Genomic DNA, 23,876 nt, shown 5'->3' with positions numbered 1-23,876 from the left:
CATTAAAATTAGCAATTCCATGCACAAATAAAAATGGGTGAAGTTACGGCATTGTGGATATGGCCAACTTATGGAGTACTTGAATAGTACTCCCAGCCTTGCCCTTTCTTCTCTGTTTTGCACCATGCAGGTACAAGACCATAAACGCCCACCAGTCCTCTGTCCTAGCTGTTTAAAAGTTTTTCCAAAACTCATCAGCTAGGGCATATAGGAGAGCTATTTAAGATTTGCTTTGTAGACAGGTGAATTTTCCCTGTGTTGGGTACTGCCTTGACTAAACAGGCAGAAGGCCCTGTGGGGATGTGGAGCCCCAGTTCATCAGCAGAGAAAGCAAGCAGCAAAGTGCAGGCCCAGCACGAAGGGTGCAGCACAGAGTAATCCTGGCAGTGTCAAGCAATCTGGAGAGTTTATTCAGGAGAATAAACTGGCACAGTGCATTGCAGTTGAAATGAGGAGAAGCAGCCATCATTTAGGTTGGAAAAGACCTCTAAGATCATCAAGTGCAACCATTAACCCAACACTGCCAACCCTACCGCTAAACCATGTCCCTAAGTGCCACATCTACACGTCTTTTAAATGTGGTACATGTAATAGTTGCTATTTGTTCTGTTTAGCCACAAAATAACAACGTTCTGTACACTTATAGCTGCATTAATTTTCAGTGTATAATGTACAACAGAATTTACATGAGCAGCAAATTGTCCTCTGACTGTGAAAAGATTGCTGCTGTTGCTGGAGGATGGACATATTGCCTGCAAGTGCCAGATTTGCAGAAAAACTTCTCCAGTGAAATGCTAACTATAACTTACAAGGATGGATTTTACTCCTTCCCATTTAAATAATCTTGAAATTCCTTCCTTACCAAGGAAATAATAAGATTTCTGCTGTTCACAGAGCTTAGAGATGCTCAGAAATGCAGGATAAATCCCACGTGCAGAGCTATTTCAAATATATGGTACAAGAGCCCTCAGCAAACTTTTTGAGGGTTTTTTGTCAAAATTGGTTGCAAAATCTAATCAAGTATATTTAAATATATTTAAAACATACTTTTAAAGTTTGCATAATTTAAAAAGACAAGACTGTTTAATTTGAAATCTTAGTTTAATTTTTAAATGCATGTTTTTTAAATATTTTGAAACAGCTAGCATGAAAACAAAATTTCCAGATAGAGCAGAAATATTAAAGGGTTTACTTTTTTTGTTTGTTTGTTTGTTTTTAAAGCTTGTCAGACTGCATTTCTGTATTCTGAACCCTTTCTTTTGGCCATTTGATAGGTATACAGTTGACAAATAAAGGTTTATGTATAATTAGTTCTCACTATTTCAAACATACGTATTTACGCTGGTTAGTCTTGGTAGATGCAAAAGCTTTTGTCCATTTGCCTGAGATACAGTGAAGTTTAACTTATTTTGAGACAAAACAAAGGTTAAGATTTAATCAGTTTAATTTCTTATTGATGTTTACATTAAGCTCTAAATGTATTTTTCAGACTAACCATAACCTGATTGAGAAACACTTAAGCTTTGGAGAAACATAGTTCCACATCCCAGTATTGTAGCCTAATAGAAGTCCTCCCCTTAACATTGTTTTTGTGCTGCTCTACAAGCATTTCATATTCTGAATTCAGTTTTTCTGCCCTTAGCTTGTGTTTGCCTTTATTCATCAGTGTTTTTGTGGAATTGTTAACAAGAGAAAAATCCCACTGGGGAGTAAACCTTCTCCATATAAATAAATTTTAAAGGATCTTAGCTTAATGTTGCCTTGTTTATGTTATGGAATAAGCAAAGGCCACAAAAGTTCTGTGGAGCAGCACCACGATTCATCTGGTGTGCATATAAAACCGTAGCATCCTATTTCTTAACTATGAAGTTGTCTTCTCTCTAAATGTCAGCTACTCTTTAAATAAGTTCTGAAATATCTTGCAACAGAAAAGCTAACTTCATGTTGAATTGTTAGGGATTTTTTTTCACTGATGGAGTTTAACTATAAAAGGAAAAGTATTCCTATCATGACTTGCTGTAAACCCAGGAAGGAAGGCAGCAGTGTTGAAAAGTGTCTGAATCTGTGGCAGATTATCTGCAAGCTTTCATTCCCCTGAGATGCTGAAGGTCCTTTCTGTTCTTCTGTCCAAAGATAAATACTGTGAAGCACTTCTGGGGTCCTTGCTATCCTTTTCTTTCTGAGCTGTCTATTTTTACTTGCCTTCAACTAGACAAACATCTCTGGCCTTTCCTTCTCTTTTTTGGTCATTTCTGTGAGACAAGTGAATGAATTTCCTCATATCCTCAGCTGAAAATGCCTGCAAAAAAGGACTGTTGGCACTCCTTTATTTTCATAGAAAAATGGCATGGGGAAGATAACACCATTTCTGTTTGCACTCGCAAGAAGAAAATCTAGGAAACCAGGAGCAGACCTGCATAATACCTTTAAAGAAACTTCCCTAAAATTTGGACTGCCGAACATCCAGGTGAATCAAGTTATACCGTTGAGAACTGGATGTTCCCCATTAAGGGCCTTGCCTGAATGAGGACTGACGTATGCTGCTCACAGCTGTTTCTGAGGGGAATGACGTAAATGGAGATGACATATAGGATCTAGAAATGCTGCCACCAGCCATATAGTCAATTAAGATGTCTTTGTTGAAGCAGAAATCACATTATTAAACCTAGATGTTCTGAAGCTAGCAAACTCAAGGCTATCATTGCTACTTTTTTCCAGGACATTTCATCACAGACATCTGCCAGCCAGCTGTGTAGACTTTCTGTCTGTGCTAATTTGCAAAGTATTGTTGCTGGCCTTCAGCATTCAGAGCCATCTCCTTTTGGGCTCTTGATGGTCAAAAATTCATTTCTTGGAAGTATTTTCTTCCTCTAAGTTGGTTGCTTTTGTTTGATTGCATTTGATTTATTAGCTTTGGCATGGGCTTATTTTGTTGGGTTTATCTTGATTTTATAAGGCATCTTATAAATACAGAAGTGCTGACCAGTACAGCAAGAAACCAAGATTTCACTGACATTGAAGTACTGCCTTGCTGAAGACAGAATCCTGCAGGATTCTTCTTTGTTCACCAACCTCCTTTCAGTTTCAGAGCTTAATCTCTTAGAGGTGCTTTCATATTTGATTAATTTAATTGTTTTGTCCTTTCCTGGAGCTTCACCTGGAGGATTTGGCTGAAAGGCCAGGAGGAGGGATGCTGGCTGGGCAGGTGGTGATGGTGCAGGACCTCTGCTTTCCCTGCTAACACTGCCCTCTCCTGGTTCTCCTCCTGCGGACCGAGAGCTCAGGACCCTTGCAGGTGCCAGATAAGAAAAGGAGAATTACACTGTAGGCTGCTTCTCCCGTTGCCTCCTCTCTCCCAGCCTCCATGGCCTCCCACCCTTCTGATGAATGGCACTGTGAAATCTTTGCCCTGGCCCAGGAAGCCACAAGGCAGCCCTGTCTCAGAGTTGAAGGCTCAAACCATGAACGCACCAGCAGTGAGGTGGTTTGCAGGCTGCCTGGATTGCTGGGATTTCACTAGACTGAGCAACCTGAAACTCAGAGGTAGTCCCTGAATCCCAATCTCCTGACTTTTAATATCCAGCACTGCTCCTAGCTGGCTTTTCTGACTCTTTCAATCTTGCTTGCTGACTGGACCTCTCCTAGGCTTATCCATCCATTGCAAATTTCTGACTAATAACTCTGCCAGGCTGTTGGACCCGGGCTAATCACCTATCCACAGCGTGCCATTTCTGAACCATTATGGGTTACTGCCGAATTCCCCCCCTTCTCCCCCGGGAGCCCTTACAGAGCCCGGAGTGCTCCCCTCCCTCTCGTTTTCCCCACTTCCCCGGCTCATGTCACTCCGCAGAGCGGGATCAGGTTGCTCTTGCATTGTGATTCTTGGCAGGAGCCCCTCTCGGGTTCATGTGGCTGCGCTGTGAGTACTGCAGCCAGTAGGAACAAAGCACATAAGAACACATTAAACCAACATTCAGCACGCAAAGCCCAAATAATTTACTATATGCTACCCTGCCTAGTAAAGGGAACAGTGTAGCAGGCTCACCCTTTTAATTTCCTTTCTCGCACTTTTGTCTATAGAAGTCTGTACCATAACTTCCTTAAAAAGCGTTTATGTTTATTCTGTAGTCGTTCTTAGGCTGTTTGTTTTTATGCAGTGTTTTTTGCAGAAACAATCTCCTGTGCTTTGCTCGATACCATCACTAAACAGAGATGTACTGTTGTATCTGGTTAGAATTTTAATTGTAGAAATCTGACCTTTGCCACTGCATTGTGCTCTTACAGTGGTAAAATGATCCCTGTTGAGCTGCTGCCTGATAGTTCTGTCCTTTTAAAACCTACATTGAACAGTGTAACAGAAGTGCAAAACGCAGATCAAGAAATGTGTATACTGATGAACAGTTATCCTTTCAGGCATGAAAACTGCCAGTTTGACATTCTTTCTTTGTCATATATTAACACAGTAGAGTTCCAATACAAATATTAATCAGTTAGGAATAAGAAATGTTACAGATAATATTAAAGTGGAAAAAAATTAAAAGAAGGTTCAAATAAGATAAGGTAGTTGGTTACAGCTGTTCAAAATGACAACGAACTTTGGATGCAGAAGCTTGGAATAAACTTCAGAATCCACCTATATATGTTTGTCATATATTCATAGGGAATATACTTTGTTAGAAGAAAATCATATGACTGAAAAAATAAAGGATTTTTGATATATAGTAATGAAAGGGCTGTCTACTTGGAGGCTTATCCAATCTATCTAGCTATCCTTATCATCTGGTCTAGTAAGAGGTGCTGTTCTCCTTGTTCCTAGATCCTTAGACCGCTGTGAGTACAGTAATCCCTTAAATGCTTGCACAAATTACAGCATTACTTGGATTTTACACAGTTCACAGGCCAGCATGGACTTTATCAATTGCTGGGCAGATAAACAGGTTGCTGAAGGCAGATGTTTCCTGCTCTTTATTAAGTCTCTGTGGGCCCCTAATTCTGGCAATGGCATCAGGCTCAGAGCTAAAAGCTGTGTTTGCATATATTGCAGTATGTTGTGTGACATGGTTTGTAACACCACTTGTTGGGGAAACTGTTTATAAACTGTGGGCTGAGTGAATAATATAAAGTTTAAAATTTCATGTCCTGTTATGAGCCAAGTGATCTGAAAATGAATGATCCAACAGGAAATGCAGAGTTAGTAAACAAAAATTGTGTATGTTCCACTGCAATTGTGTGTAGTCATCTTATGACTGAGTTAGGACAGACAGTCTCTGAAAATTAGTAATTCCACAGAAAAATTAGAATTCTGGTTAACTCTGAGTGTATTCTGTATAATTATGTAACATTCCCATTGATTTTGTATAAGAAATAATCCTGAAGTAATGACCTATGAAACATCCTGTTGTTCATGAATAGAAGTCAAATTATTTAAAGTAATATACTAACAAACTGCTGTATTGCTTCTGGAATATGGTTGCTTTTAGAAAAACATTCACACAGGAAGTTTTTCTCATATTTATCATAGTACTGTGTATTCAGGAGTAATTAAGGTGGTTAGTTTTCCCATGTGGACATGGCCTTAACTGGGAAGGTCACAAACCTGGTCCCATAGAATGAAAAAGTGAACTAAAGAGGGTCCCCAAGGGAAGATGCTGATTCCGGAAGTGCCCAGAGTGTTACACCTCTACCAGCTCCCCTTTCTAAAAGTGGTGTTTTATCTTAGAGCTGAGCCTGCTGGCCAGGTCTGTGATACAGTGGCCCCACTGAATAGCAGGGAATGACCATGCCTCTGTGTGTTTCTTGCAGCTTCATGATGAGTTGGAAAAGGGGGAGAAGGAGAGCGCGGAGCTGCAGGAGTTTGCCAATGCCATCTTACAGCAGATAGCGGATCACTGCCCTGACATCCTGGAGCAAGTCGTCAACACGCTCGAGGAGTCGTCATGACCTCGGCCACCAGCCCCACTGGAGCAGCACACCAGTGGCCAAGCCCAGTCAGTCCAAGGAGCCGTAAGAGCGGAGAGCAGCGTGAAAGACAGAAAACGGAATTGAAACTTCTGGTGCACCTTTTACAAAGAAAACAAAAGCAAAAAGAAAAAAAAAAAACAAAACAACTCTAAAAAACTACACGCTCTCTAGGTTCTTCCAGCCCATGATTAATTAGTCATTTCTGCATTCATCTGCTCACTGCCTTTCTGCAACGATTCCCCATTGACTTTGTTGATGGTGACTTTGGGATAAAGCTAAGCAGAGCTTTTCCAAGTCTACTGAGCAAAGCAGAGGGGATCCACTGGACACAAGCAGCTTTAGTTCTCCACAAGGTCGCAGAAGGGTAGCCCTTGCCTTTCATTCATATGTTGCTTTTTTCATTCTTTCTTTCTTTTTTTTTTTTTTTTGTTTTCATAAAAGCTGAAAGCCTGAGTTTCATAGTGCTAAAACCAAACCTGAGCGTGCTCTGATTATGGCTTGTGACTGGCCAGCATCAGGTAGCTAGCTCGGGTCTCGCTGCCTGTCTCAATGTTCCTTATGTTCTTAAATAACAGAGAGAGGAAAGGAAAGTTTCCCTACTTGTTCCTGTTAGTCATTTCATCTAGCAGCTGGGAAACAAGGTAGGCGTACTGGTACTTTCTGTTTACTTAACTTGGATTTTTGTTGTTCACTGGTCTGATTCTGACGTGCTAGGTGGGGCATTTGTTAAGGTGACTGTTTTCATCTGTTGATTTTTGGGGGGGATTTAGATGAGGTTTCTCATCAGAAGCCTGTGTCTCCTAAGTTCTTATTTTATAGAGAGCTCTCTCCCTTCAAGCAGGTGTGGTCAACAGATCAGCTCCCAGCTTCAAATTGTATAGTTTGTCCACTGCCAATTTTTCAGGCCATAGTTTTGTGAACATTAGCTGTCATCAGAGTAGTCTTAGGTTTTGTAAATGAGAGAATTGCATCATTCAACTTAAAAGTATAATTTTAAAGCTAAGTTAGGTAAATCAGTAACATAGTTCTTACTATAATTATAATTTAATTTATTTTGGTTTAGCATAGGTTGACAAGGAATGAGTTTGAGTTCAGAGCAATAACCCATTCTTATGAGAGGATCATCTCTGCTGGAGTTGGCACCCAGCTGAGTAGATAGGTGTAAAATCACAGCTTTACTTAAACCAGTGCAATTCTTATATGTATATGAGAGGCCTTAGTCTTATTCCCATCCATCTTTGACACTCGTTAAAGCCCCTGCTGATAGGTAATATGACCTGAAATACCAGGTCAGTTTGTCATTGTGGTACCAAGTCAGAATCCTATTTTGTGAGTAGGACTTGGGTGTTCATTCTTGGACTATGCATTAATGGGGAGACACGTTTTTTTCCTGGCCACCAGTGGTTATGTGTGTCTGGGGGCATCTGCAGGACAGAACCCTTTAACACGTCCCCATGTGCTCCTTAAAGGAGTTGTTCCCCTTTGCCTGTCTCATATTACTTAAGAGAACAAGGGGAGGGTGGAAGGAGACCAAATATCAACACAGCAGTGGAAGAAATCTTGGTTTTCTAGTCACTAGCTAATTATGAACCCTCTCAGTAAACCTCCCATTCAGAGTCTGCAGTTTAATTCCATATGACTTACTACATTTTGAGCTTAATCACTAAACTGTTATGCTAAGGAAAATGTTCCAGGCCCTTTCAGGAAGACTACATTTCTTATGTCTTTCAAATCCACAGCACAGCTCCCCTGTAGGTCTTTCACTCCTTATTTTTGTCTTTAGAAGTGACCAATTGCTTCCAATAGAAAGGAAATCAACAAAAGTTTGAGTAAGGGAAGATGTACCCTGTATTTTTTTCCAAACAAGCACTGAAAATCAGGCAAAGCTGAAACCTTATATACCTGTAGACTCTATTGAAAAATAACTGATTTAAAATAAATCACATCCCAATTGATTCTACTGTAATGATTCAGCAGAAAGTACTGGACCCATAGCCATGGTGTCTACTAGGAAGAAATATGTAAGTCTCCAGAAAGGGGTGATTCACACCTCTTCCATGTTTTGAACTGCCAGTGCTTTGCAAGTCAGCCTGTGTCTCAAGCTTTTTATTTTTTTGTCGTGGCTGAGGAGAGTAATGGGAACCTGGATGTGTGGATGGGGGGGAGCACCGGAAGGCGTGCAGACAGTGACTGTACGTACGGCTGAGCCGTGCCTCATCCCAGAGCCACCCCTTCGGTCCCATTATTTGAGTCAGAACCTTTCGATAGGAGCTGTTGTTTTGAAATCTTTCCTCTTGCTTTTTCTTCATCACCCCTAATTACTCACTCGAGGAATTTAATGCCGCCTGTAAAAGCATCAGAGCCATCAGCCAAACATCATCGGGCCACCGCCACCCCTCCTGACTATCTCATTAACTTATATGGTCAAATCTCCAGCTGCCCTGGTTCCCTGCTGTAAAACAATCCTTCCTCTGTGAGAAGCTGTGGAATTTCTCTTATCGATGGTTCAAATGACTCCTGCTTGTAAACCTCTTACTGAGATGTTCCTTGATAACGTTCCTGCTGCAGGCAGGGACAGGGGGAGGGGATGGGAACAGGAACGAGGGGCGGTCGCTTTGGGCTGTTATTTCAGTTCCCTTGCTTTACTGCAGTGTCCACACATCACAGGGAAGTGCTGGTTCTTCTGCATCTCTGACTAAGTTGGTGGCTGTGTTTCTGCAGTTCAAAGTGCCCCAGCCAAAGGCACGGTGCTGTCATGGCAGCGCGTGCAGGATCTGTGCGTCGGCAGCCAGGTGAAGCTCACTGTTTACACATCTCCCAGCCTCTTCCCAGAGAGGATTTGTCAAGCCTGGCTAGTTTTCACACTGGCCATTTGGTCCTTTATCTCCCAGCCACACACCTGCTGTTCCTCCCATCTGGATTGTTGGGCCTTTGTGATTTTTCTCGTTAACTGCTGTTATCTTCTAGATCTTCTGGGCTTCCCATCTTAAACATTGATCTTAGACCTCTACAAAGTGCTTTCAGGGAGAGAGCAGATCTCATTTAGGAACAGTCTTGATCCAACTTGATCTCCACTGAACCCTTTCAGGTAATCTCTCTGATCCTGTGTCGACAGAGATCTTGAGGTGAATAGCTTGAGGAACTTTGGGATTTGGGAGGTGCTGCTGGCCACGATTTAATGCCGAATGTGGCCACTGCAAGCTTTTTCCTTTCACACATGTGGAGTGCTGCACCATTGGCCTTAGGGCAACAAAGGGATTTTATTATCATAACCCATCGTGGGATTGCGTGTCGGGCACGTGGCAGAATAGCCACATGTGTGCATACACTGCAATGCTCATCCAGTTGCCTAACCCACCACTGCTCTTTTAAGATCTAATACCCAAGTGTCAGCAGCCAGGCAGATGCAGACAGTTTTCCAGCACAGCAGTCCTGCAGTGCAGCGGCCCTAGGAAATCAGGGGCCCTTCCCAGGGGCCCTTGGGAAACTTGCTTTTTCTTCTCCTGTTGAATGAAGTTCCATTTTCTATGGGAGCTGAGAAAGTTTTAATTGCTTTAATATTACTTTTTTTCTTCCAGTCTGTCATTTGTAGAGAAACTGAGAGACGTAAGGACACAAGGAGCTGTCTGTAGAAAATTAAATAGGTCATTTTAGAAGGGTTTGGGCTAAAAAATAACTGAAGCCTGAGGCCCATGTAAAGTGTAAAAGCTGACACTGCTACCATGCTTGTTCATGATATCCACGAGTCCAAGTCCATACTTGCCTCTGAATCCAGCCTCATGTAAAACACTAAAAGGACATTACAACACTAGAATTGCAGGGTGAGGACATGAGCACTGTTTGCAATTGGAAGAAGAATTGCCTGGCATGCTCCCAAACGAAGCTCTAAGCTTCTAGTATTCTCTCTCATTTTGACTGCCTTTAACCAGCTTTCCCTCCATAAAATGCCAAACCCTCTTTGGAGTATCCAGTTTTTGCCAAGTCCTGGGGACAGAAGGTAAAAGGCCGACATGATGCACGAAGCTGCGTGTGCCGTTTCTGGTTGCACGGCTGGAATATCCCTTCTCTAGCAAATTTTCTGGTACTTTGGGGCTCTCAGGAATTTGCACAAGGGAGCATAAATGTCATAAATCTTGTAGGCATAACCTTGGCTTTTTGAACCAAAGGGGCAATCTCTTTTCATTTGCCCTGTAATTCCCACCCATTCTGCTGCTAGTGCTCAATTTGTTGGGAAATTTCTACATCTGATAAAGGTTGACAGGGTTGAGTCCCCACTCCTGTACTAATTGCCAATCGTTGCCACTGAAGGGGTCTTTGCAAAGGACCAGAGTCACGCACTGATACCATTTTAAAGCAAAAATTTCACTACATAAGTAACACATATGACTCAAATGACTCCAATGAAATGCAAAAGGGAAACAGTACAATCAAGGCATCTGATATTTAAAGGAAGCCTCCACTCAGCTCGACGTCCGCACTGGAAGAGGGAAGCGGAGAGGACGCGGAATGCTGTGGATAACTAACACTGCCCCAGCGAAGCCGGCAGGGTGGGAGGGTCAGGCACGGGGCGTCACGGGGCATCACACCTGGCAAGGCCAGCTCTGCTGACCCCTCTCGTCAGCGTGGTGAGGAAAAGGAGGGTCAGGGGGGGTTTTTAAACAAAATAATGTTTTTAATTGTTTTTTCCACATAAATGGAAGGAACCTTACGCAACAGCAGATCCTTCTGAACAAAATGGCTGTGTCCGCTGACTATTTTTAAAAAAAAAAAAAAAAAAAAAGAGGAAAAACTGTTTCAAAAGTTTTTAGTGTCAAAAGCATAAACACAGAAATCCTGACTTTTTCCAGTGTGTGTGGTGAGTGCTGTAACCTTGTCATCAGTATCTCTCCTGACTTTTTCAGGGGTGTTTTTTTCCTGTTTTGTTTTCTGCTTGTCAATATTGTCTGTGTGGTCCTAAGGCTGGGGCAGTTACCAACAATGTGTGTCTGTTGTCGGATTGAAAAAAAAAAAAAAAGATAGTAGTAGAACTGAAAAAGATGTGTTTTAAAAAAAATATATAAAAATAAATTTCATTAAAAGGAATTCAAGTAAAGAAGCAACAAAGCCATGACTCCTCCTCTCGGGATTGTACGGAAAAGGATTTGTGGGCTTATAATTATAACCAGTTGCCTTTCACAGGCTTTTGAGGTCCAAGGCTCCTTGGCCTCTTAGGAAACAAACCCTGTATAAATTTCTGCTTTCCCAGGTATATACTGTACACGTGTAAGACAGAAATGGGCAGAATGAAACAGTATTTTGGGAATCAATCTTTTCTATTATCAGTTATCAACACCAGAGGCGTCCCTTAAGATAAGAACTGCTGATGTAAATAGGCCAAATGCTTTGGCCAAATTTTCCTTTTTCTCAATTGCACCCATTGATACCAGGGACCACAAGCAAGTGCAGATGAGCTGGGGCAGGTAGTTCTGTGTAGATCCATTACTGAAGTTGTATTTCTTTGCATCCAGTGTTCGTCACATACCTGCAGCAGGTTATGGGGCAGGAAAGGACTAGCAGCCACCTTCTGCCCTGGCTGCATCCAAGACTTGCATTGCTTAAAAGGAGGTTAGATGAGGTTAAACTGACATGAAACGTTAACAAAAAACCCAACACAAGTCGCTTTACCTATGAGACTGGGTAAAGAATTTCATTAAGTGAATGTATTTTTAATATCAAACTCACCATGTGCTATTTGTCCCCATTTTGCACTTTTAGTTCAGATCTTAAAAATCAAGTCAATTGGTTTTGCTTTTAAGTAGGTATCCATGCTTTAGGTTCCTGGTGCTTTGGTGGGGTTTTTTGTTCAAAAGGTTGTTTTTTTTCATTTGGAAACTGGCAAAAAATAGTTGTATTCAAAACCAAATTTGAAGCCAACTTTTACGAGTAGACATTGTTCCTTTGATCTATCCCATCTTCCCAGCTCTCCATGGACAAGGCCAAGTCCTCCCTGCCTGCCCAGGGGTGGCTGTGTTTGGCCCCTACTTACACACACGTTACAGTATATCTGGGGAGGCTTTAGTGTAAGATGCCTTTATTTGTTCAGATGCTGAAGGAGGATGAATCCAACGGGACCATGAACAGGGGAATCATTTCTGTGCTAGCCCAACATGCTGCTCCAAGCCCACTAAAACAGTAAATTGCCGTTTCCCTCCAGGTCAGTAAATGAGGAGAGCCACACGCGGGGTTCACAAATTGTTTGTGGAGTTAAAAAATAATTCTGTGGGGTGCTCCATCCACTCCACAGACACGGATCCCTCATTTGCTTTGGAAGAGTTGTGTTGCACTTTAGTGGAGGGGGAGACAGGCTTTGGGGACGGGATCTAGCGTACTTGAATTCCTTTTTGAAATAACAGCAGCGGGAGACATTGATGTCCGTGATGCAAGTGCGCACGCTGCCTTCAACTTGTATGTGTTTTATTGCTGGAGTCATGTTACTGACAGGATAATGAAATTGCAAAGAAATTGTGTTATATTCAACTTTGCCTTGATAATATAAACACTTTGTTCATTTTTTTTTTCTTCTTTTTTTATTCACAGACTAAGTTCATCAGGAAATTATAAAATTATTTAAAAATTCTGTCCTGTGTCTTCATTTCGGTGTATCTTGCACGGTGTCCTCTCCTGCGTGCCCAGGATGGGAGGGCAGGTAGGAGGGCCAGGTGGCTGAGTGGCTGTTCCCTGAGACCAAGCTTGAGGTCCCATTTGAGGCCAGTGGAACAACCCTGCTGGGAGTTTTGGCTGCACCACGTGCCTAGTGATGCTCATGGACACAGCTGGGGCTGCCTGTGAGGTGAAGGTGAGGGACTGTCAATCATAGGAGTGTCCTGGGTATCCCAGGGCCTCACAGGTCAGGTAAGCGGAGATAAAACAACTGCATTTACAGCCAGTTGTTCCCTTTGTCTCTCTCCTGCCTGTTTTCCAAGTCAGTGTGACCTAAACGTTGCTAACAAGTGACTGAATTCCAGATGTGCATCCAGCGTTAAGTCAGTGTTGGGATCACATCTTGCAGAGTAATATGCCTGGAAAGCCTTGCTGTGTAAAGGCCAGCAAGACTGTCCTACTGAGCATGTTCCCAGTGAAACCTGGACACAGGTTTCTCCTATCCCTGGGGAGCAAAGGAGAGTCACAGCTTCATGACTTAAGATGAGCTTTGCTCCCTGCAACACTGAAGGAAATGGGCTCTACCCAGCATCCAGTCTCCAGATGCATTTTGAGGACATGGGAAATTGCCTGAATAATGTCACTATAAAAATCTCATTTTTCTGGCATTTTTAACTGTTCTAAAGAGAATAGCATTGCAACACTGGGTCCCACTGGTAGAACAATGTCCATGCTAAACACACTCCACCAGATTCTCCGCAGCTATCCTGAAGCCCTGACACAGCAGACCTCCCCAAGTTGGGACACTTTCTAACCAATTTCTCTCAAAACCTCTCAGTTTCTTTCTCCTTTTGTCTGTCTGTGCAGCCAGTTTTTCTCTGCCCTTTCTTGCTGACCGTTTCTCTCCTGCATTCTGTAGATTTGTCATTTCAGAGGCTCTTAAGATCCTGACTTTTTGTTTCAGTGCAAGTGACTACATGTGTAACGGGAACAGGCGTCCTGATTTCAGTGCCTGGACGTTCCTTTCCCTCTGCTTGTTGGATTTTAATCACTTGGGCTTCAATCAGGCATGTGTGGAAAAGGATACATGGGGATTAAGGGTCTCGGGAGCTTAAGGAAGAGTCCATCGGCCTTTTGGTTCCCAGTCTGGTTTATGTTCTCTCGAGCCTCTTTGGCTGAGGAGGGGATTCATGATTCCTGTCAGGCCAGGGTGTGCCTGGCTTTTGCAGCACAGTCCAGATCAACTGAATGAAACCACATGCCACATAAATTTAACCAGTTACTGTAGGAAAAGGTATCTGTCAGTCTGAAAATGGCACAAATGCCGTTTCTGAGTGACTTGTCCTTTTGGAAGAGGAGGAGGAGTGAAAGGGCAAGAGTCACAGTCACTGCCAGGGACAGCACATCTGCAGGGAGAGCAGCACATCTGCAGGAGAGCTGAGCTGAGCTGCTGCAGCCCACGCTGGCTCTTGCTGTGTTGCAGTGCCGTATCCCCGAGGCTGACTCACATTTTGGATGGCCCATAACAATAACAGTGTTCACACTAAAAAGAGAAGATGCCAAATCCCTTTTGTGCGTTATCAGGTTACATTTTATGCATTGTGCAGTAAAACACAAGGCATCTGAACAGAATTGTCTGTGTTGACTGCAGCTACTGTGACACAGAACAGGCAAGGCAGCAGTGGAAACTGCGAATGGTCAGCCCTGGGATCAAGCACACAGAAATTTAAAATGTTTTCCTTTGCAGATAAGTTCCTAGGGGTGTGCTGAGCCCTGTGTTACCCAGGCTCCTGGTTAAACATGGACCTTCTGCAGTACTCTAGTCAGGATGACTTTGGAAAACCTGCTTTTCTAAATTACGCCAGTCAGAGAAACTCAGCTGAAACCACATCAGCAATCCACCGGGAAGAGCAGCATATTTAGGATCTCCTATTTCTGACAGGATCTGCTGCACTGGTGCTGCACAGATGCCTCCTGCATATGTGGCTTGATGCTATAGGGGTGCATCAGCTGTGCCAAAGATTACCCAAAACAGTAGTTACAAACTAATTGCCTGTGCTAATGATCTGTATAGGACTAATGACCTTTAGACTGGGACTTGGAGGTATCAAGTAGCCACTCTTCTCACTGGGCTTCAGGATGTTTAGAAATCTTGGGCAAATGGCCAAAGTCCTCTTTCTTTACTGTCTTTAAAAACCCTCATAAAGTTTTCTGCTTATCAAGCAAACAGAGCCATACACCTTGTGCTGGTGGACCTTATTTCTGAATATCCTGCTGATGTATTATAAAACGTAGGTGGAACAGCTGGGACCAGCTTGGGTGTAGCTGTGGGGTTACAGCAAGTGATTCTCTGGGTGTGGGCTTTAAATCCATCTGGTTTTAAGTACATGAGCAGTAGCTTTTCCCAGTGTTTGCAACTGCAAACGTTAAAACTGTTCTAGAAGAATGACTAAGAAGTTAAATATTTAGGCCCAGGTACCGCAGCCCATTTGTGTGAAGTTGTCACTTACTTCAGTGGGAATTCAGCTCCAGGAATGTCTATGGACACAAACCTTGTGACAAGGCAAGTTAATAAACATTTCGTTTCTTTATGTATTGTTAAAAAGGATGGGTGGCTGCTGTAGCTCAAAACCCCTCCTAGAAAGATTTTTGTTCAGCTTGAATAAACCCTTCATTTTCTGTAAGGGCACACCATTTTGGGGAACCACAAGTCTTGGAATATATGTGAACGCTCTTAACCTCTCATGTAATGCATAGAAACTGTTTTTAGCTTTAAACAGTGTATCATCTTGTAGCCCAATGTACTGAAGTGCATGTGTACATGTATCTCTGTGTGTCTGTGCCCATCTGTGTGATAATATATAAATATATATAGCTGCACACTGGAAACCATGTTTCTAGAGTACTCAGCTTGCAATGCCAAAGGTCTGGAAATTAGAAAATCTTCATGACTTCCTGCCTAACGTGTCCATGGTGCAATTTTCAGTGATGTATTTATGTAACTATTTTTTTGCCAGATCTTTCCTTCATTAAGTGTGCGAGATGAATTGATTTCTTCAAATCAATAATTGCATAAAGCCTAGCTGCCATCCATCCTTCTTCCAAGACCACCAGTTCTCTGTCACAAGCCTCTCATTACTGTGGTTCTTTAAACTGTCCCTCACCTTAGTGACAGCTTAGATATCAAGAAGGCTGCTCCCATTTGTCCTCTTGCTCCCTGGGCACGCAGGCACTTCCCGGTGTGATACATCTTTGAGCTTCAACTGCCCCTACTTATTTCTAAAGGGTTTGATAATCAAAATCTTCACCTAGCAAAGAAGAGTTCTGTTTCTTCAGCCACGTAGCTGAACATTAACTATGATCAGACACCGTAGACTGTATGAGGTTTGTTAGGAATTCAAAGACTTAGAGGGAGATTGGTTCGACATTAAAATGGAGGTAGCGATGTTCTTCCTCTGTTCTGCCTTATCATCTACAAAACACATTGACTTTCTCAGCCAGGTCATTCCTGGCAGCAACACAAATCTCTCATTAAGTCCTGTATAAAATAATTGAGACTGTCTGACAACTGGACTGACTGACATGTCACAGAAGGGGCACATGTTTGCACACATTTATAGGCTGCAGTTGCAAAGAGCTTCAAGATGCTACATCGGGTACTGAGTGGCTTAGAGGATGTGTAATACCTGCACATTGGATTTGAAGACTGAGTGCAAAGTGCAGAAGGAGGTAAGTTTGATTTCCACATCTCATTTTTTTTTGTCCCAGTGTGACTTCAATCAGCAGTACATGCCATTTGTGTATGATTTAATTAATTTAGCATTGGTAGTTACTGGGGGGGGGGGGTGGTAGTCATTAAAGTTTGAGAAAGCACCTTCTAAGGATATTTTGAACTGTTGCCAGTTTTGCTGATATCTTTCATTGCTCTAAAGTAGCATATTTTGGCTTCAGGTGTGTTTTCCCAAACCAAGTGGTGACTGTGTAAGGTTGTTTTCAGAGGAAGCCAGAGCTCAGCAGTAGCAAGGCAGGAGCAGCCAGGGAATTCTGTATGCTCATGACACCCACCAAAGGCAAGGAGGTTCAGCTGTTGGTAGTACAGTACCAGCAATGGGTGTCTCCACTGCTGCTCTCTCTCCCGATCTGACACAGTGCTGAGTGACCTCTGCTCTATAATTTTGACTCTGTCAAGGAGTTTATTTGGGGAGCTACTCTCCTGTGCATAAATCCAGCAGAATGATGCTTGTACAGGATATCCTCCTTACTTTTTTTTTTTATTTATTTTTTGTTTAAACAGTTTTTAGCAGAATGCAGCTGAAGTAGTAACCAAACTATTAATGGGTTCGTGCAGAGCTTGGCTCCGTTCCCAAGATGCCTCTTTACCACGGTGAATACTCGCATTTTTACAGACTCTTGGGGCTCCAGAGATGTAAAGTGAACTAGAATAAGTGGGAATTCATGCTGGTATCTTGATTGTCTGCATAGGAGGGGGCTCTATAACAGTGTATTGTATGGAAAACCAAGAATCTCCACTGAGGATGATGTATGACTATGGCAAGGTCTTTCTGCTACTCAGCAAGGAAGGAGAGGACAATGGTAGCTGGCAGCTACCGATCAGCTGACACTTGACTTAGATTTGTGTTGGGCTAAGGGCATGCATCCTGCCAGTTGCCAAGGCTCAGCTAACTTGTAGCACTCTGTTAAGCAGTAGTAACTCCATGGCTCTCATTGTCTCTTCAGATGACAAACCAGCAAAATGCTTTAAGGCAGTAGCGCCCAATTTTTCAGAACTGTCAACTTTCTGTGTGTCTCAGAAAGCAGCACCCATTTTTGTTTTCTTTATTTTTTAATTCAAAACTGTTACAAATGAGGGGGTTTCTGGTTACTGTGGACAGCCCTCAGTTATCTAATAGGAGTGGCAAACACAGAAACTGCTCCCCCAAAGCACATGGTGCTGCTGGTCCTTCAAGAGGAGATGGTGGGAATTAAGTGCTCAATCCACTCTATCTCCTGCGAACTCCTTTGTGACCATTTCTAATACAATATTGAAAGGTGCTTATTTTTCCTGCCCCAGTGGTATGAGAAATGTGAGACACTGTCTTGAGGACAGATAAAGAAAATAAAAGAAACTCTTTCCCCTTGTGCATTCAAAATCCTCCATCGCTGCAATGATATTGCATACCACAGATTGTGCTTCCTACCAGTGCCCTCTGAAGGATCCTCTCCTCCTAGTTTGGCAGCCACACAACACCTTGAATTCAAAACAGATCCCTTACTAGACCCTGGGGGAACCCTGAGGAAATGACAAAACTGGGATTTGTCAGCAAAATATAATGCAAGTTCACAGTTTCCATTGGGAATCCATCTCCACAGCTGTCCGTGGGGTGGCAGGCAGGGATTAATGTCTTCAAACACCCACTCGCTGTTTCTGACCCATGGTTCCTCCTGGACCTGAGGAGGGGTTTGGATGCTCACCCAGCCCACGAGCCTGGTGTGCCACGGAGAGGCAGCGACTGCTGGCTTTGCACTGAGCTGCAGGAACAAACACTTTGCCAAATGGTGGATGTTGGAGATGTGGTGAACCTCATCTCCGTGCACTGTAAGGATCAGTGGCAGCCATAACAGTCTATCCCAGTAGCCCAAGCCAGACACAATGATTTTGAGGTGGCAGTGAAAGGCTGCTCCTCGCCCTTATGGTTGGAGGCTTTAATTTGACCCCTTTGTTAATGAAGTGATGACTCCTGAAAACAAGAGCAGTAACACAGTTGTTTATGCTCATCAGTCAGAAGAGCAGATCAAAGCTATCTATAGAGCTGCAGACAAATATTACCACAGATGACCCAGAGGCTTCCTTCGCGTGCAGTGACAGACTGGAGCATGACTTCACAGGGAAACCAGTCTTAGATCCATGCAGCGAAGTCACCCGGCCTAACGCTGACCCAGAGCTTTCCTCTGCCTTTGCTTACAGCTGAAGAGTGACAGGGGTTGGAGACGATGACGCCAACTTTCCCTGGGTTTGTTTTCCTGGTAAGAGGGCTTGTTCAGCACAACAGTATCACTTATGCTCCTCGTTAGTTGTGCAATCTTACGATGATATCTGGGCAAGTTCAGACAGGACAGAGGCCTTTGGGCTGTGCCGCTGTGGGGTGTGTTGCCGCCTGGCGCTGTGCAGCGAGGGTGTCATGGATCATTTGGGAACAGTGACACGGCCATCACTTCTTGCCCAGCTTGGAGCCAAACCTGACCTGACCCCTGCTGTCCGGGTGCCTTGAAGTACATCATCACTGTAGCACCACCTCCATTAACTAACACCTTCTCAACAAGGAAGAGCCAAGGAAATGAAAGAAAATACACAGAGCAAAACAGCCAAAGATGATGCCAAAGGCCAGCTCCTTCCTTGCCTTCAGTAGAGCTCTGTCAGCATCTACCAGCTGCAGTTCAGACCTCTAAAAGGAGTACTGACACCTAGAGGTTTAGGTGCCCCGTGCTTGGGAAGGTTCCCATAACTCACGCACAATGGATGACCTGGTCTCCCCCAAAGCCCAATTTGATCTCCTCACTAAGAACCACAAGAGGCAGATCTGGGCACGCTGCACCACAGAAAAGCTCGTTTGCTCTCCAGATATCCCTGTGCCCAATGTTATTCATGCCACTATAAAAGGGATTATATACAAGCCGTATCTTGAAAGCTGTCGAACACAACGTTACAATCTTCCATGACATTTTTTTTCTTCCAAACACATTCCCTGAAGCCCTGTGATGGAAAGAAGGTCCTCATCTACATTTACAAAAAAGAAAAAAAAAGAATTCCAGCTCCCATTGCTGGAGGGAAATATAGAAAAATGTAGCTTCAGTGAACACTAAAGGCTCAGAAACAAGAATGAAATCCGCAAAAAATGCCTCCCAGAGTGAGCAAATTCTTTTTGGGGCATGAATCATAGTGTCTTCAGTTTTTGTGGGTTTTTGGTTTTGGGGGGTTTTTTGCTTTGGGTTTTTTAGGGAGTTTTTCTTTGGTTTTTGCAGGTGTGTATAATTACAATCCCAGGATGTGTTGAAGCATTTAGTGATTTGGCATAACTTCACATGCCACAAGTAGTGTTAGCAGGTAGGTGCTCTGCACATCCTGGAAAATCAGTGTCTCAAGCTGAAATTCAGAGTCATCACTTAAGGATGTCAACCACAGAAAATACAGAACACATACACAATTACACTTAAATTATATGGGGGAACTCATGTCTTTAATTTTACCTATGCAAGAGTACACGACAGGATTCTGAGCTAGAACTCATTGCTTTATATGTCTTTAGTTTCTTGCATGTGTGGATACATACAGACACACACACACTTTTTCCATGAACAAGACTTTGAAGTGTGCCAAGGGCTGCTTGTGCTGTGGGAGCATCAGTATCCATGTGCATTCCTTTGTTTGGTGGCAGAGCACCAATTCAACACAACATCCGAGTGCCTTAGAAGAAAACCATATATTGCCACGTGGTCTCTTCCCTCTCTGTATCCTGTGACTGCACTGGTGCTTTGGTTATTATACTTTCCATCTCTGCCCACTTTGTTTTAATGCTGATGTTTGTGTAAGCCCATATATTACCAGTGCTATATATATATATATTTGTTTAGAAGCCACAGTGTCTAAGGATTGTATTTGTGTTCCTTCAGCTCACACAGTAAAGGCAAGACTATTAAGCAAAGGCATTTGTCATCAAAGGGCACATTGGAGCCTATGAAACACGGTGGTTTTCATACAAAGGCTTTATTGTCATCAGGTTGGTTTGCAGGAGGACGTGCGAGCAGCACAGCCAGGAGCTGCAGAGCCTCGCTGACGCTCTTCAGCTTGTCCCTGAGATTTGTGGGACTCAGAAGTAAAAGCAGGAAATGTGCTGTGGCTTCACTAGCTGTAAATAGTGACCGTCCCCAGTCGGTGTGACATCCCTCCCAGGACAGCGTCTGCGTCCAGGCAGTGGCACCAGCAATCACATGCCTGGCAGACGTACATTGTATCATATATATAACTCTCCCTGCCTGCTGCCCTAATCCCCCCTTTGCCGCCCTCCAGACCCAGCATCTCTGTCCCACCCTCCTGCTCTGTGCAGTGATGTTCCCAACCCCATCCAACCTCTACTCCCTGCCTCAGCTCCCAGGTGGCAGGGTGGCACTGGTGGCACTGGTGGCACTGGTGGCAGTGGTGACAGGGCGGCACTGGTTGCACCCTCCCAGCTTGGCGTCTCAGCACATTTCATTTCCTTCCCTTGCTGCCTGCCAGGCCACAGAGCGTGTGCCACCCGCCCCAGCAGGCAGCTGCGTCACCTGTGTGTCCCCAGCAGGGCGTCGGGCTGGCCCTGCAGCCGGGAGTGCCCAAGCCAGCAGTGACACAGGGAGGCACCGAGCAAGCCCAGGAGAGATTCTCACCTTGGGTTTGGGGTTTGGGGGGCTCTGCCCTTCATGCCCACCTGCAGTGGTGCCTGTGGGGCCAGGCAGGGGAGAGGAGCAACCCTCTTCGTCCATCCTCTGCCTCTTCCCACTGGCATGAACCCACCCGTCTGCACGGTCCACGGGAAAGCTGGATGTAACACTGGAATTGTTTGTTTCCTCCTTTAGCTGAAGTTGCTGTGCAGTGTAAATCCCAGTGGTTATCAGGAGAATAATGCTCTTTCACCTCAGCAGTGCTAGATCCAGCCAGAGGCCTGTCTTCCTTTCGAAGAAAGAAATTATGTAAGAGTGTTTGAGCAAGTGAAGAAAGAAATTACAAAGGGAGATGATCAGAAAGAGGGGGGGGAGAGAGCAAAGATGAAGGAAGGAAGGAAGGATGGGAGAGAGGAAGGAAGGAAGAAAGGAAAGCAAGGAAGGAAAAAGTAGATGAGAGATTACATTAATAAATTAGGATACGTATAGTGGAATGGGGTGAAGTCTTAGCGTTGGCTGGGATTCCTCTGGTGCCAGCCTGGGGAAGGGGCTCTGCTGCAGCACAGCATGGAGGGGCACTTCCACACCAGTACCCCCTGAGCAGCCACAGGAGAAGGGGATGCTGGGGCTCCTCTGTCTCTGACAGATCCCAGTTAGAGCCTTGTGTGCACTTTCAGAGACATCTTGACAGGTTTGTGGGACTTCAGCATCACTCCACTAATCCAGAGGGAGAGGGCTGGCAGGGCGACCATCCCCTTCGGACTGTGGGGGGCAGGAATTTGGGTTTCATCATTCCCTGACAGTCAGGCATTGAGGGGACCCCTCTGACACAGCTCCAGCACTGTGGCATCAGTGCCCCAGCCTGGCTGTGCCCTGGGGTTGCCAGTGGGCAGGGGTGCACTGTCGCCTGTCATGCACCCCACCCTGCACACAAACACACACACACACAGAGGCACTGGGCCTGCACACCCAAGTGCTGCTGGCCCTGGTGAAGCCCATCACGTGGTTGCTATCACAGACTGTGTTTAGTTACTCTGTGGAGCTCGTTACCACAGGAAGCAGGGGAGGCCAAGAATTAAGGCTTTAGAACAGGATCGAATGGACAATAAGAATATCCAGAGTTGTCATAATTCATGCCGATAAAAATTTTGGAAAGGATGTACAACTCTTCGCCTTGGGGTTTAAGCCAAGTAGAAGAGACCAAGAGACTTGGTCTGAGAGGAGGGGAGTCAGGGGCAGATTACCTCACTGTCTGGCTATGGCCGTGGCCCTGCACCTCCCTGAACCACACAGCCATGGCCACTAGCAGTGGCAAGGCACAGGGCTTAGGACCCTGGGCTGGCCCCAGGTGCATCTCGTGTCCCCCTTGCCCAGCAGTGCCATGGGGCCAGGTGATGCTTATCTGTCCATGGATTGGAGGGATAGGGGAGCTCTCCCAGCTCCATGCGACAAAATCCAACAGGGTCCTGGTCCATACCCACGCCATTGCTGGGATGCGAGGCAGCTACCCCCGCACCGGCCTGTGGCTGGGGCCGTCCCTGCATCCCTGCCAGCCAGCAGTGAGGGCTGGTGGGACTCCTGTGGGAGGCTGGTCCTGCCCTGGTCACACGAGCAGGGGCTCCTGGTGGGGGGCCGCCGAGGGGGGCAGTTACAGTTTAACCTGCTCAGCCCACAGAGCCCGCTGCCGGGAGTGCCTGTCTAATGATTAAAGCGCTAAATGAGGAGGCATGAACTCTGCGTGCTCTCCCCAGCCCCGCTACCACCTTACGTGGAGCCAGGCAAGCCAGGGCTTCACCCCACCGCAGCCGCCGGGTCAGCCTGGTTACTGCTGCGTCCTTTCAATCCTTGTGTCTTCACAAGGGTTTCTCATTATTTGATTTCTTGCTGTTCTAAACCCAGTAAATGGCTCGGCTCACTCCTTTGTTCAAGGACTGTGGAGAAAGAGAAAGGAGTCGCAAGGAGGAGGGCTGCAGCCGCAGGAGATCTGCCGTAGGAGAGCCGTACTATGATCCCCCCTCTACCCCGTGGACCTCGACATTCAGGAATGCAGCTCCAGTCACTGAATCCCTTGTGGGCTTCCCAGATCCGCATTTTGGAGGACCAGGAGGGCAGAGGCAAACCAGACAGAGGGTAACGTGTAACCACTGCATGTGAAGAGGTGTCCTGACTCTGGCAGGGCTGCACACATCAGCCAGCATTGCAGGCTGTCTCCATCTGACCTCTGGAGCAGCCCCCCCAGCCAGCAGCACCATCCAGATGGGGAGATCAGTCCCAGCGACCCTACCAGTGCGTCACTGAGGTGAGGAAAGGCTTTTGCACATCATACAGTTGCTGCACTGCCCTCTGTGCTCTGAGCTGGCAGAGGGCAAGAGCGTGCTTGGAGATGTCCACCTCCAAAGGCAGCAACTGCTGCCCACCCCGTGGAGCCCCTGTCTGGCTCCTGTCTCTTCTCAGCAGGGTGTCCCTGAATCCAGGATGCATTTTACTTGGTGATGTCAGGCCAGATGAATCCTGGTTTAATTGACCGTGGGTGAAATCGTGCTTCGATGGTTAATGTTATACTTGGGGCTGGGAAAACTACTGCAAAATCATAGCAATTAGAGCTGGAAATGATTCAAGTCATCTAATTTATTTCCTCTCCCCTCCTCATTGTCTCTCCCTGGGACCGGAGCAGTGAGGTTCCCAACAATACGTCTCCCTCTGCATTGTCCAGTCCTGTCTCCCTGACTCAAGGAGCGGAGCATCCACGTGTCCCTGGGGAGACGATTCTACCGCTTGAAAGACGTCAACATTAGAAAATGTTTCAGAAGTTTAGCCTATATTTCCTTTTGTGGAGTGCCACAAATTCTCAGGTCATGAGCTTT

At 44.9% G+C, this 23,876-nt stretch overlaps 1 protein-coding gene across 12 annotated transcripts in view; it reads left to right on the top strand.

Annotated features, from left to right (window-relative positions):
• Positions 1 to 6,141, top strand: part of ERC1 (ELKS/RAB6-interacting/CAST family member 1) — a 273,988-nt gene extending 267,847 nt beyond the window's left edge. For all 12 annotated transcript variants that reach the window (XR_010430601.1, XR_010430603.1, XR_010430602.1 and 9 more), the window contains one exon: positions 5,803 to 6,141. Coding sequence is in view for 8 of the 12 variants with exons in the window: in XM_064654578.1 (XP_064510648.1) it covers positions 5,803 to 5,940 (138 nt within the window). In the remaining 4 variants the exon portion in view is untranslated. The remainder of the gene's footprint in view (positions 1 to 5,802) is intronic.
• The last annotated feature ends 17,735 nt before the right edge of the window (positions 6,142 to 23,876 follow it).

This window comes from Pseudopipra pipra, chromosome 5 (genome assembly GCF_036250125.1).
Source record: "Pseudopipra pipra isolate bDixPip1 chromosome 5, bDixPip1.hap1, whole genome shotgun sequence".
Taxonomy (NCBI): Eukaryota; Metazoa; Chordata; class Aves; order Passeriformes; family Pipridae; genus Pseudopipra; species Pseudopipra pipra.
Note: the sequence above shows the minus strand (reverse complement) of the source record. Positions and strands in the feature narration are given on the sequence as shown.